The sequence below is a fragment of the Micromys minutus genome (genome assembly GCF_963924665.1).
Source record: "Micromys minutus genome assembly, chromosome: 21".
NCBI lineage: Eukaryota > Metazoa > Chordata > Mammalia > Rodentia > Muridae > Micromys > Micromys minutus.
Window position 1 is genome coordinate 26,999,206 of NC_137956.1, and position 13,394 is coordinate 27,012,599.

At 41.5% G+C, this 13,394-nt stretch overlaps 1 protein-coding gene across 1 annotated transcript in view; it reads left to right on the forward strand.

The window, feature by feature from the left end:
• Nucleotides 1–13,394, forward strand: part of SLC9A9 (solute carrier family 9 member A9) — a gene marked incomplete at its 5' end in the record, with an annotated part of 529,192 nt that overhangs the window by 436,100 nt on the left and 79,698 nt on the right. Inside the window, one exon of the mRNA XM_080934770.1 lies at nucleotides 3,794–3,873. Coding sequence (XP_080790896.1) covers nucleotides 3,794–3,873 — 80 coding nt within the window. The remainder of the gene's footprint in view (nucleotides 1–3,793; nucleotides 3,874–13,394) is intronic.

Consider the following 13,394-nt stretch of genomic DNA (forward strand, 5'->3'; position numbering starts at 1 on the left):
TTGTGCCACACTTGCAGGGCTCAGTAAAAAAGAAAACTATCCACTTCCTGCTGTGCCCCATCATTTCCCAATCTCTACTCCAGTCCCTTGTTTGAAGGGGGGGGGGAGGAAGAAAGATCAGATTGCCTAGCCATTTTTAAATGTTCCCAGAAATAGAAGATAATAAAGGAGCCAGAAACTCCATATACATCCATCATTCTGCTTCTTAGATGTAGCAAGGCAAATAAAAGGTACAATTCAACACTCTTGAATTTCCAGTTCCCATGCAGAGCTGGGAAACCTGAGGCTCCAAGTTTGTGAGTGTGTCATTGTTATTCAGTGGAAGAAAGTCCAAATCTTGGTCTTGGGAACATTTAAGAATTCATCTGGGAGTAAGAAAGGTGAGGATATGTTGTATCCTATGCTTGTTCTAAATGCATATCAGTTCTCTGGAATAAGGAAATTTAACAGAGAATAACTATCGTTAGTGATAAACAAAAACACCATGGAAACAGAGAGCCTTCTACAGATGCTGCTCACATCCGTTGTCCTTGAAGCGTGTGTTGGTCCCTATTTCAGAATTGTACAGATAGATTGATGGCCTCTCCTGGTTCTCTGCACATTGGGACCCTTCCAGGAACCTGTTCTCCATACTGCCTTATCAGATACCTCCCCCACTGCAGGGTGACTGCAAAGGCTGGCCTTCCCTTAGCGAGTTTATCTTTAGCCCCCACTGCACAACCGTAACATGCACTGAACTAACTCATTTATTTCTATTCATTTATTAATGGCCTTTCATAACCAAGTTATTAAGTCATCAATAACTCCATAGAAATAAATGAATGGATCCAGAACTGGGCTAACAGATGTTTAAGATATGTATTGAAATTTTTAACTAGGATCAGCAAAGCAGTCAATTCTTGATCATCAGTGGAACTTTTCCCACCTGGGAAAACACATTCCTTCCCTATTTTATTAGAATTAGAACTCAACTTCTTTACAACAGAGTGAGATGGATAGCCTCTCCAGTCAGTCAACTAAAACAAAGGTTGATTTTTAAGTATATATTGCACCTATCAGATGACAAAATCATCCATAGACATTTTTACAGAAATATGTCCTCGTAGTGCTCTTAAATTCCAACATTTTAGCCTTAGGAAGCAAAATGAAAAGGAGGGGAAAGAAGAAAGACAAAAGAGAATTTCTGAGGTCACAGAAAACCCTTTAGAAAACCCCCAAGAGTCTAAGTTGTGTGCAGATATTCCATCTGTGTGTCTGTGAGCATCCCAGCATCCCGGCCTTGCTTTCCTGCTCAGAGACTCCTTTTGCCCTTCTTGGCTTCCTGTTTACATGCCAAAGATCTAGGTGGATGAAAGAATTCCTGCTGCTGGGGACCTTAAAGCATGCTTAGAACTCTCCATGCTCTCCACTCACCTTGCCTTCCTTGTCCTTAAAACAGAGGCAATGACAAAGCATACGTTCATGATCTGCAAGGTACAAAAATCACCTACGATATCATTTGACATTGAAGGGCATGTGTTTCAAAGCATCAGCTGCTATTACAGTGGTCAGTAGTACAAATAGAGTAATTCCAAATGGCTTTAGTTCCTTAAGACCAGAAACTGTAACTCATACTGTGTATGCTATAGTCCCAACATTTGTGAGGCTGAGGCAGGAGGATTCGAAGTTTGAGATCAGCCTATGAAAGAATCTGAGGAAGGAAGAAAGGGAGAGAGGGAGGGGAAAGGGGGGAGCTCAGTAGAGAATGGCTGTGCTTTCCACAGTCTAACCTGAGACGCTTAGAGGAAACATCATCTTTAGAGTCTAGCAATTCAGTCCAGACTCAAATCCCTGCGGTTTCTGACTCGCTCTGTGACTTGGTGTTCAAGGCTTCCTGTCTCTAGGGATCTCTAGGTCCTTAACTGCAAAAGAGCTACAACTCAACCAACCTAGATGGATTGTGGTGGGAATGGAAAAATAATGATTGGAAAAACTAATGGCTGGATAACGTGACTAGCATGCTGCCTGGAAGTCACCAAGCATTCAGTAGCTAGGAACTGTCATTATTGCCAAGTCAGTCAGCGGGGCTGTTGAAGGCTGGCAGCTGAGCCTCCAAACACCATTCCTCTAACCTCCTCAACCTTTTTTTTTTTTTTTTTTTTTTTTTGAAAAGAGGAGGGGGTAGGGAGGTTAGGGTTTCAACACTTTCCTTAGTGACTGTTTCCTAATTAGTAGATGCTATTCCACTATCAAAATCAGCCGTGCCTGCTGATGGGTAAAACCCCCAAAGTCCTTGTCCTTAAAGAAATGGAGAAAAGGAGACAGAAAGTTTTTGGTGTGGAGTTTTTTGAACTACTTCAGTTCGCTATGGGAATTTTTGCTCTGGAACCTTAGCCCTGCAAGGATGTAAGCTGTAGAGACCCGTAAACGGCTTGTCTGAGTTGCTTCCTGATGCAGAAACTACTGTATGAAGTGGTTGCTCCGATGCCTTTGTTAGGTGGTCATGGCTACAGAGAGGCATAGGCAGATGACTGCATTGCCTTTAGGGAAAAATGGGAAGGAAAAGGAGCGGTATAGCAAGGTGTCACATGGGACACTTTAAATTTTAAAACTAGAGATCTTGAAACAGAGAAATGATGATTGTGTGGTTGGTTTTGGTGTGAGTCTCTACTGCACCATTTCTGGCAAAGAGTAACTGCTAAGTAACAATGGAACACGCTTGCCTTCCCCGTAGTCCCATTTCTTGGAGTTGTAGCATTTTCAGGTAGAGATTTCACAGAGCAGGATATAACTATTCATTGGTAACAGTAATGGAGCTGACTAGGAAGCAGCAACAAGTTAAATACAAACAAAAAGAAAATCGAACTATCCTGGACTTAAGGAGGGTTGACTTTGGTGATGTGGGTGAGGTTTCCATGGTGTCCCATACACCATCGTCCATCAGAACAATGCTCACTGTATTCCAGACCAGACAAGTCATAGAATAGTTTGGAGTAGAAATTCTGGGCCCAGACAAAGCAGAAAATTCACACTAAGTCCAGTATATATAGCCATCACAATTGAAATAGAACAGAATTCACTTTCTTTAGTACGCAAGATGAGATATGCGGTTGTCAAATGCTCCCAAAGATCCATCTTACCACACTGCAAGTATCTTTAGCACAAAGCCTTTCTTTCCATTTGCCTTCTTTCTTCTATCTCTCCATTTCATGCCATCAAATACATTGTCTTTCTCTTTCATCTCTGTTTCCTTCCTGCTTCCTTTATGGTGATTGTGTTGAGGGGCGGGAAGAAAAATTACATCTACCTGTTCTTAATGGCTACCCATCAGGAACGTCTTTTTGAACTGTTTCTAGTCCTAACAGAAAGGTATCAAAAACCAATTGCAGCCTTTAATAGTGACCTATCCAAAAAAAAAAAAAAAAAAAAAAAAAAAAATGAGCGTAAACCAATGTAACAGTTATAAGGCTTCTCTTTAGTAACTTTTCAGTAATCCATAAGTAAATGATACCCAGATTTGACTTAAGTGGACTGACATGTCAGCCTTGTGACAGAAGCAGCTTTGTCACTGATGCCCAAAAGTGACATCTCTTGGCCATTTAATAAAATCAAGATGGTTAAGAAAGCAAATACTAAATTGTGCCACAACTCTCATCTACAAGAATTAGATATCTCTGAGATAATTCAAAAACTCCTTCACCATTAAGATGAACATGCCTAGACTTTTTTTTTAATGTTTCTTTAATGATGTAGTTAAATTGGATTTGGCTTGATGCCTACTTAATATGTACCATTTTCTATGGCCTTTTCCCAGGAAGCAAACACATTGGATAAGAACACGACGAAGACGGAGAGTGCGCAGCTTTTCAGGATGTGGTATGGATTTGACCACAAGTATCCTTTGTAATGAGAGTTCGGCAGCTCCCTCTGGGGGGGCAGGCTACTTTGCACCCCATCCTGGAGGAGTGAGGCCTGCGTCCTGAGGAACACACAAAGGTAAAGTAAATCTACAGGCAAACATACACCAAAGAGTGATTTCAAAATTTAGAACCACGTAGACCATGGTCGAAACGGTAGACAAGGGTTGAAAAAAAAACCAAGTATGTCAAAGGCATGTGACTTTTTTGTGGTGACCCAATATTTTCTAATGTCAGATGACAAAATAGTATGGTCCTGAAGAACGTATCTATTTTGTTGTTCTATAGAAAGTTCTTACTTTCAGTTGGGTTGGCCAGAGCTCACCTGCTTCACTGAACAGTCTGTGGCCAGCAGTCTCTGGCTGGTCTGATGGGCTTGGATAGGACCCAGCTATACCTACCTCCCAGGCAGGCCAAAAGCCTACTGTATGCTTTTGTTTCCTGTATAAAATGAAGGGCTGGGAGTAAAAATGAGTGAGCTGGGAGTCAGCTTCGTCATCGTATAAAATAGTGCCGCTCTTTAACCCCCCCCCCCCCCCGCCTCGGAACACTGTGGTAAACTCCTCTGAAAAGCTTCTTCTTCTTCTTCTTCTTCTTCTTCTTCTTCTTCTTCTTCTTCTTCTTCTTCTTCTTCTTCTTCTTCTTCTTCTTCTTCTTCTTCTTCTTCTTCTTCCTCTTTCTCTTCCTCCTCCTCCTCCTTCTCCTCCCCCTTCTTCTTCTTTTTTACAATTATACCTATCACTGTGAATGTAGCCTCTCAGACTTGCCTGCCACGTGAGTTTGAGGGCTGAAAGATCGGAATGAAGTGCTTTGCCCTGCAGAAGCATGCAGCCCATGGCTGATCCAGTCAAGAGCACCATGCGGGAGAAAAGAGGCCATCACCGTGAATTGAATGTGTTGGGGCTTCACAGGTGGTTTTCTGCAATGACAAAATCCCTCTCCTTTTTAGTAAGAAAAAGTCAGCCACTGGGTGATTAAAACCCAAAGCAACAATTAAAGCTGTCACACATCAGTGGGAGAGGGAAAGGTGCGATCAGAGACAGGATCTCTTTTGGAGGTTTGATAGAAATCAGCAAATGGGTAAAGAAGAGGGAGCTCTGGTGGGAAGGAATGAGGCAGTGAGAAATATCATAAATTCACATCATGGAGGAAAGGAAAGCAGATTGGAGGGAGGCCTGAAAATTAGAAAGGAAGATTAAGAAGGAATGAAGAGACGGCAAGAAGACCCAGAGGTGAGCAAGAGGATGCTTATGTGCTTATTGGAAAACATCCCTGTATACTCCAGCATCACATGGTACTGTGGAGGGTGAGGCTTAAAGCTTAGTTCTGCCTAAACACATTCAAAATTATCTTCTCCCATATCAGTCCTGCATTTGTGTGAGCAGTCCAGCTTACCGCACTGCAAAGGGCGGTGCATCTTGGTCATTGGCAACCTCTTGCTTGCTCTGGCCTCATTAGTTACCTGGAGCCTTTCCGGTCTTTCAGGGAATTTGTTAATCTTGGCCTGTTGTTGCAGGCTTATACACCTGCTGAACTTCTCTTCCAGAGACAGGATTGGCTCCTGCCACTGATGTCAGTCTCTGATAACCAAATTTATAGGAAGGAGTGAGAAATGATTGAAACAAACACCTAATGAAATGCACAGCTAGGAAGTGGGAAATCAGAAACCTGGTACAAGGCTTTTGTTTTTGTCCTCCAAATTCTGAACCTGCTGTGAGGCAGCTTTGCAACAGAGAAGAGGAATAAAGTAGAAAAATTAACTCGGAGACAAGAAAATGAAATTTGGAGCCCACTCAAATTCTTTGCTCGAGGCAGTGGCTCTAAATTTAGATGATGTCATAGTTTTTAATCTCACTTTCCACCAAAGGTTTATTTCCATACGATTAAGGAGAGCCTAGTAGAAATGAAAGCAGATTTATCCTTTCTGCAATATCTCTCTGCATGGCAATTTGTACTTCTGTGCATTCCTTCTGGAAACTGCAGTGTAGTCGAATAGATTTTTTTCATACACAACAGGGGGGTTGCGCCCTGGTTAAGATCTGAATTTTACCTGAAGAGGAACATGCCAACCAGTTTCAACTCTGAGACCTCTTGATATAGGTATATTTTTAGACAGGTTATAAATTTAGCATTTATATTCACTCTATTGGCCACTCTTAAACCCTGTTTATATTCACTGTGACCCTAACAGATTAGACCAAGCCAGTTATTACCAATGTAGGGACAGTCCCTCACTGGAGTCAAGTTGCCTAACCTTGCTTGACCAAAGGAAATTTTAGGGTGCTGATAGAAATGGACTATACAGTGTGGAGCTATTGATACTCTATGTGTTTAGAATACCATCATACAGTTAAAGCAAGATAAAGAATGTTTGCTTATTTTTATAGTACTGAGGGTGTAAGCCCAGGATCTTTCACATTCTAGACATGGGCTCCACCCCGAACTGTATTTCCCCAGTCTCCCTCCTCGGAGATAGAGACAGAGGTAATTTTGAATACACTCATACACACACATATAATTTTGAGGTAGTGACTTACTAAGTTGCACATTCTGGTCTTGAACTCAGTCTACAGCCCAGGCAGGCCTTGAGCTTGCCATCATCTTGTCTCAGCTTCCTACTGAGAATTCCTGACAGAACAGAGAAGGTAATTCAGTCATAGGACACTTGCCTAACATGAAAAGTCCTGGGTTTGATCTCTAGCCGACAAGAGAAAAAGAATAATGCGCCTTCAGACACACCTGAATTAGACAGAGTTCAAGAAAAAAAACACTGCTAGAAGTAATTTATGTATGCTTAAATGCATAGACAGACCCATTCAAGGAAAGAGTTTTTGTAGTTGCAGAAACTACCAAGCATGCAGTTTGAAGGGCCGACTCCCAGCCTGGGAGCTAGGGTAGCTGCCAATGCTGTAATCTCGAGGCAGAATCCTGCAGAGAAGCTCCAGTTCTGCTTCAAAGGCTGTGCAACTAATTATAGGAGGCCCGCTGGATAATTTATTCTACTTAAAATAAGCTGATCGTACATTCAGCTGTATCTACAAAATGCTTTTGGCAGCAACATCTAAGCTAAGGTTGAATTGACTAGTGAGGTAAACTCTTAGAAAACTAGCCATTAGAGTCCTCATTCAAATGCAACTGATGCCCAGTGTTCAGAGAACGGCTTATTACTTCATCATTATCAGCAACAAAACAAACCACTGGAGCTCACATCATTTTTTTACTTTACTTTTCCATAGCATTAAGCAATTTATATGTATATTCTCATAAAAGTTTTCCTCAAAATTACAGTGGTTGGGGAGGGTGTGGGTGTCACATAAATGTGTATTCAGTGACAATGAGAACTGGCCAATCAGAGTACAGGGAGGGGGATGCTTTCCGCATCAGGTTAGAGGAGGGGTGAGTTGAGAGTACACATGAAGAAACCATTGGTTATACTTCTGTATTTCCAAGGTTGTCCTCAGTACAGTAACCTGGGTTCTCCTGTTCAACCGTGTTGTTGAAAGCCTATGGTGCCAAAGTTGATGATTAATGACAATCTCCTTACAATCAAACATGGGCAGCAATTCTGAATTGTACAGCAGAAAGAAGAATTTGAGACAGAAGGGGGTGGTAGGCGAACAGATGCTACTGAGCCCCAGAGCACTATCACACACTGCACTTTATGGATCTGGTAACCACTCTTGGTTGGAATTCTTATCCCGTCCTTGTGACAAAAAGCCAGACTCCCGGATCATTTATCTAATGAACATCACATTCCACAGCAGTAACATTCAGGTCCAGAATTCAAGCCCAGGTCTCTCCAAAACCCTAGATCGCTGTGAATGACACTTACTCTCCTTATACAACACCATGTCTCAAGAAGTTCATGAAGTTTTCCTTCAGACAAAGAGTCCTCACCATGTAGTACACTCACCTCTCAAATACCTGTTGACAGTACTCACTTGATATCGGGGGTTAGAGGTCATTGTTTCAGGGCCCACCATGAAGGAGCTGCTAAGTTTCCAAGTCATATCTTCAAAGCTTGTGCTGGGGATATAACATAATAATAGAGCAGTCAAAATGTGTGAGGTCCTGGCTTCAGTTCCTAGCACAATGAAACAAATCAGATCTTCCACTTTTCAGTAGTGGGAAGCCAAGGAACTTTACGTACTTCCATTTCCCAAGAGAATAGACTCAGTCTAACCAAGCCCAAAGGAAGCAGAAATGTAAACCAGCTGTCAAACTTCTAGATTTCCATGTGCCCGTGGGATGGAGTGTCCTGCCCTAGCCAGGAGAAGGTTAAAGTTCCTGGCATATGTCAGAGCCAGCTTCTCGTTGGCTCTCCCCTCAGACTGAAACGCCTCTGCCCTTCCTCTCTCTCTCATTCCTCTTGCCTGCAGGACCCTCCAGGCTCTATTAGCAAGTGCCCAAAGCATTCACTTTGTTTTTCTCTGCTTTATAATTTTCCTACAATAGTTCCTTCCGATGTACCATGTACTTTGTTTTAATTGCTTCCTCTGACAAGAATATATTCTTTCTGGGGATTGAGATTTGGGTCTGTTCTTGTTCTGTGGTTGTTCTTATAGCATAGAACAGTGCCTAGCAGGAAGGGGACTCCCACTCAATAAATATTTGTGGAATGAATGAATAAATGAAGAATGAATGAATAAATGCCAGACAGGCAGCAAACAGGCAGGCAATGTTTTCTATATAGGGCGCCTTCACTTTAGGTATTGAAACCGTGAAATGTCTGTTTAAATTATCTAAAGGTTACTAATTGAACCTAAAAACAGGACAAAGCCAAACAGTCTTTATCTAGGCTGACCCACGTAGATACCCACCCATAGTCTCTTAACCTATTTATCTCACGTTTTGGACACAGACAAGCATACACAGCCGACCTGGATTCCAGGTATTTTAACTGATGTGAAACCTATGTTTGGCTTCCCTTTCCTTAGTCCCTCCCATACATAAGGAGAAAGAAGTGTTTGTTTGCTGTTTGTTTCATTCATTTTCGACTGTAAGCACTGGAATTTTGCAACTCATTAAAAACATAGGAGTTCAAAAATTTCATGGCTAAGATTCTGGTTAAATGAAGATGATTATCTATTTCATACAAGGGAGGATTATTTTTTTATGGTTGAAAGCAGTCCAACCTTTTAAAGGATAAACTCAAATGACCCAGATATTACATGTAGTCACTTTATGGTCCACTACTCAACTGAACTGCTCTGTTCAGTCAGGCCATAGCCTACAAGCTGCATCTGCTCAGTGTGTGGATGGCTAAATACATCTTATCCCACCATTTACATGGTTCTATTAAGACCAAACCCAAGATTTTAGAACCACCTATCAACCTCACTGACAGTCTCATATAATGAGCAGGTTAGACGCCAAAACTGATGCATCTTTATCCATATTTTAAGACACTACATAGAATTATTTGCTTAGTTTCAGGGTGTTACAGCTGGTGTGGGAATCATGCATGCCTTCCTCATAACTAATGGTCCTGCTGGGCTGTCTGCTTTGTCGAGTCTTTTTCCATTTTGTCATTTATCATTGTTCTCCTTAAGCATGTGTATATATTAGTTCTACAAAAGCGAATGGCACAAGATAAAAAAAAAAAAGACCTTTTCCAAAATAAAAAGGGCAGCATAAAATCATTTTGAACACTTCCCCTGTGCCAACATTAATGAGCATAAGAACTTAGTATGTGCCTGCCAGCATTTCACATGGTATGAGGGATACTCAGAGATAACAATGAGTTGGCAAATTGACCCAGGAGTAAAATTCCAGAAAGTCATGTGGTTAGAGATCTCCCAGAGGCTTACAAGGAATGCCACTATTAGGGGGTGTGACATTGTTGGAGTGGGCGTGGCCTTGTTGGAGGAAGTGGATGGGGCTTTGAGGTTACAGATGCTCAATCCAGGCCCAATGGCTCTCTGTCTTTCATGTCTGCCTGTGTACCACCATGCCAACTTCCGTAATGACAATGGGCTAACCCTCTGAACTATAAGCCAGCCACAATTAAATGTTGTCCTCTATAAGAGTTGCCTTGGTCATGGTGTCTCATCACAGCAATTGAAACCCTAAGACACCTGCCAGATACCTACCAGAAGAAAGTCTCATTGCAAAATGTATGGGTGTTGTGGCTCTTGTGTGATCCTGCTAAAAAAGACTCCCTATGACCCTGAAGTATAAATGGTTGGGACTCCACTCCAGGAGAAGTAAACACTGGGTATCTTCGTTGTTCTCCCACATTATTTTGGACCACATTTTTAAGGGACTTAAATGAAACTATACTAACATGGAGAAGGGGACAGATAAGGAAAGAAAAAAATTTCCTGTCAAACTTGACAGAATTTTTCTATTGAATACAGTCATACGTTAAATCCTAGGTATGAATATTGTGAACAGCAATTTCCATTCCAAATGACGATTTCCCCACCATGCAGTTTCTCTGCGCTGACTGGTTGAAACACCTTTGAGTCATTTGTTGGAGTAGTGCTGTAGCCTTAGTGAATGGTTTGAGGTTGCCTTATACAGTGTTCCAGGTGGAAAGGACCTCTACTTTATAGCGGAGGCACTGAGCCCAAAGGAGTGAAAGGCTCTTCTGGGGTATCAAAGGTAGACCTAAAACCAATAACAAAGTCAATTCAATTCTCCCATCAGAAGAACCCAAGGTTCCTGGATTACGTGATCCATCAACTGAGCTCTGCTATCTTTGATGTGTGTGGGATGCTATTGCTGCACATATGTCTGGAACTGTTTATAGTGATTTTAATGTCATTAATTTCTTCAGTAGTTCATTAGGTGTGTTACCAGTCTGGGGATGTGGCTAATTTTATTTTCATTATTGAGCAGGAAAGATAGCAGAAGGTGTAAGTAACACATTAATGACTATGTGCCACTTGACACACTAGGTTTCAGAGACAAACTTGGTAGGTGGGCATGATTGTCCCTCATGGGGTTCTGCTATTCACCACCATGTCAAAGTGAGTGTTGGCCCCAAATAGTCTTGAAATCACCCGGGGAAAAGAGATTTGGGGATGGGGGACGTGTTTCAGGGAGCCACAGATTAGAGTCACCTGTAGCTGTTACTTGAAAAAGGCAATCAGATAATCCCAAAGTGGTTTCAAGAAGCACCATAATTGGTGCACATTTGAGACAATCTAAAGTAATTCACTTTCTGAAAGCTCTCTATGAATAGATCCCTGGTGGCTTTCTAATAGAAAAAAAATGCCTATTTCTAATAGGAGAATTTATCTGCTTCATCCAGGAAGTTGGCCAGAAGGTGTATTCTTGCGTGGAGTAGGAGTTAGACAGCTGTCCACCCCACCCCTTTGTCAGTCCCTTGGGTGCCCTTGTTGACAAAGCTTGTGTCTATCCCTTGACTTTAGTCAGCAAATGACAACAAAGTAAGATTAACTGCAAGAAGAAGAAACAACAACAACAACAACAAAAAAGCTTCCCAGGTCTCTGGATTCTCATGACTTTTGGGGGGAACCAACGCAAGGGAATTTGAGCAGAGTAACAGGAACTGCCATGTTCAAGTCGTAATGTAGGTCTTCCCTGCTTCCTTCTTCCATGTCTTAGGATGAATGCATGTTACCCCTTATTTTGTCTGACTCCATGAGAAAGTTGACTAGTTATTAAAAGCCTCCTGCTGAAAGCAATCCACTCAGTTGCTTCACAGAACTAAAACAATAAATAACTCAGTGGGTGCTGTTTTCTCAAGACCCTAAAGCCTAAATCCATAGCTGGAGTACATTCCCCTACAGAGTACAGTGACTGCAGATGTAACCCTCTGAACTGTTGCTAAACACCACAGACTCCCGCCCTGACTGTGAAAATCGGGATCTGAAGACGGTGACCGAGTTTTCCACAGCAGTCCTAGGGTTTTATGTGAGCTTAAAGCTCACTACAATGTTTTTCTCTTTTTCCCATAAGCATGTTTTTAATAATATTTCTATTAGACAAAAATTCTTTCTCATTTCATGTTCACTTTAAGCAAACAAAATGAAAATTGAGATTCATACAAACATAAAGTCAGAACATAGCTCTTACTTTTATAGAAAATTGATTCACAAATTCCTTTAAACTATGACACCAAATTGAATATTTTTCCAACATACAGCACTGTCTTGGACATCCCTCACTGATTCATTCTTTGATTTATTGCATCATTACCAAGAGACTTCCATGGGCCAGTGGGATCCCAGGCTATGGATACATGGTGTGGACAAATTCCACAGAGTCTGTGTTCTAATATGATTTTGTTTAAAGACTTCCCATTTATTGTATCCTTTTAGGAAGGCATTTCTAGAATAAAGAAAGGCACACTCAGAAATTCCATTGTTACTTTTTATCAAATAGAAATCTGCTTTAATGGCCAGGCATTAATTCTCTACCATGACTTCTTTGCCTTTTGGCTTAAATCAACTATGATTTGCTGTTGTGGCCTATTCAGGACTAGTTACATAATAGTTTGGCTTGTTTTGATCATTGGAAGAATTCACTTGGGGCACTTGGAGTGATGCTTAGTAAATGGTAAGAGTTCTGTAAACTTCACTACTTACTGATAGCCACGGGTCTAAGGGAACAGCATCAGCTAGTACATCTAATACCCATTATCACCTAGTATCTGTGAGTTGCCCAGCTGCCATATTTTATACCCTAGCATCAGCATTCAGTTATAACAGCAGTATTTTAATAGCATAAGGAAGACTTAAGTCTCCGTAAGCAAAATGCTTCACTTGGGCCATGGGCCAGCCATAACTCTCAATCTACCTCCAGTCAGGCTGGGGGCTAAGTTGTTCTTTTTCTTCTCTCTCTCTGCTACACACACAGTTGTTTCACACATAATTTTTCCTAAATTCCAAAGCATCCTCCTATAGGTTTTTTTTTTTTTTTTTTTTTTTTTTTTGTCTGAAAATTACACCACAGATAGCAATTCGGGCTTGATGGAGAAGTACAGCAATCTTTTGATTCCACAATACAAGGCTTTGATGATAATTATTCCTCCCTCTTCCATGATGAAGGAAGTCTCTCAATTGCCCCTTGCAGGTGAAGCTGTGCTGTCTTCCCATTAGCGATGCGATGTCATAGTGATGATCCCTAGGTTAATACTGTGTCGTTTGGTTTAAAAATATTCAAAGGAAAAAAAAAAGGAAAGTCTTTCAAAGTCAAATACATTCTGCCTCAATGTTGCCAGTATTGAATTTCCCTTCCCTATTTTTATTTCCCGGTGGGGGCTGGCGTCCTCTGTTTAAAATTTAATTGTTACTTAGTCACTCCTCAACTGTGGCAGCCAGGGCATTTTCAAGTTGCCAACAAATTCATGAGCTACCAGAGACACTTTATCAGCATGGGTGGCTGCTGCTGGCTGCAGGGGGTTGGCACCTGCAAGGAAACAGAGCCTGGTGTCTCTGGAGAACAGCAGTTCCTCAGGACCTGTCTGTATATGGGACTTTGTGGAGCCCACACAGCAGAGACCACCCTAATTAAGGTTTCCTTCAC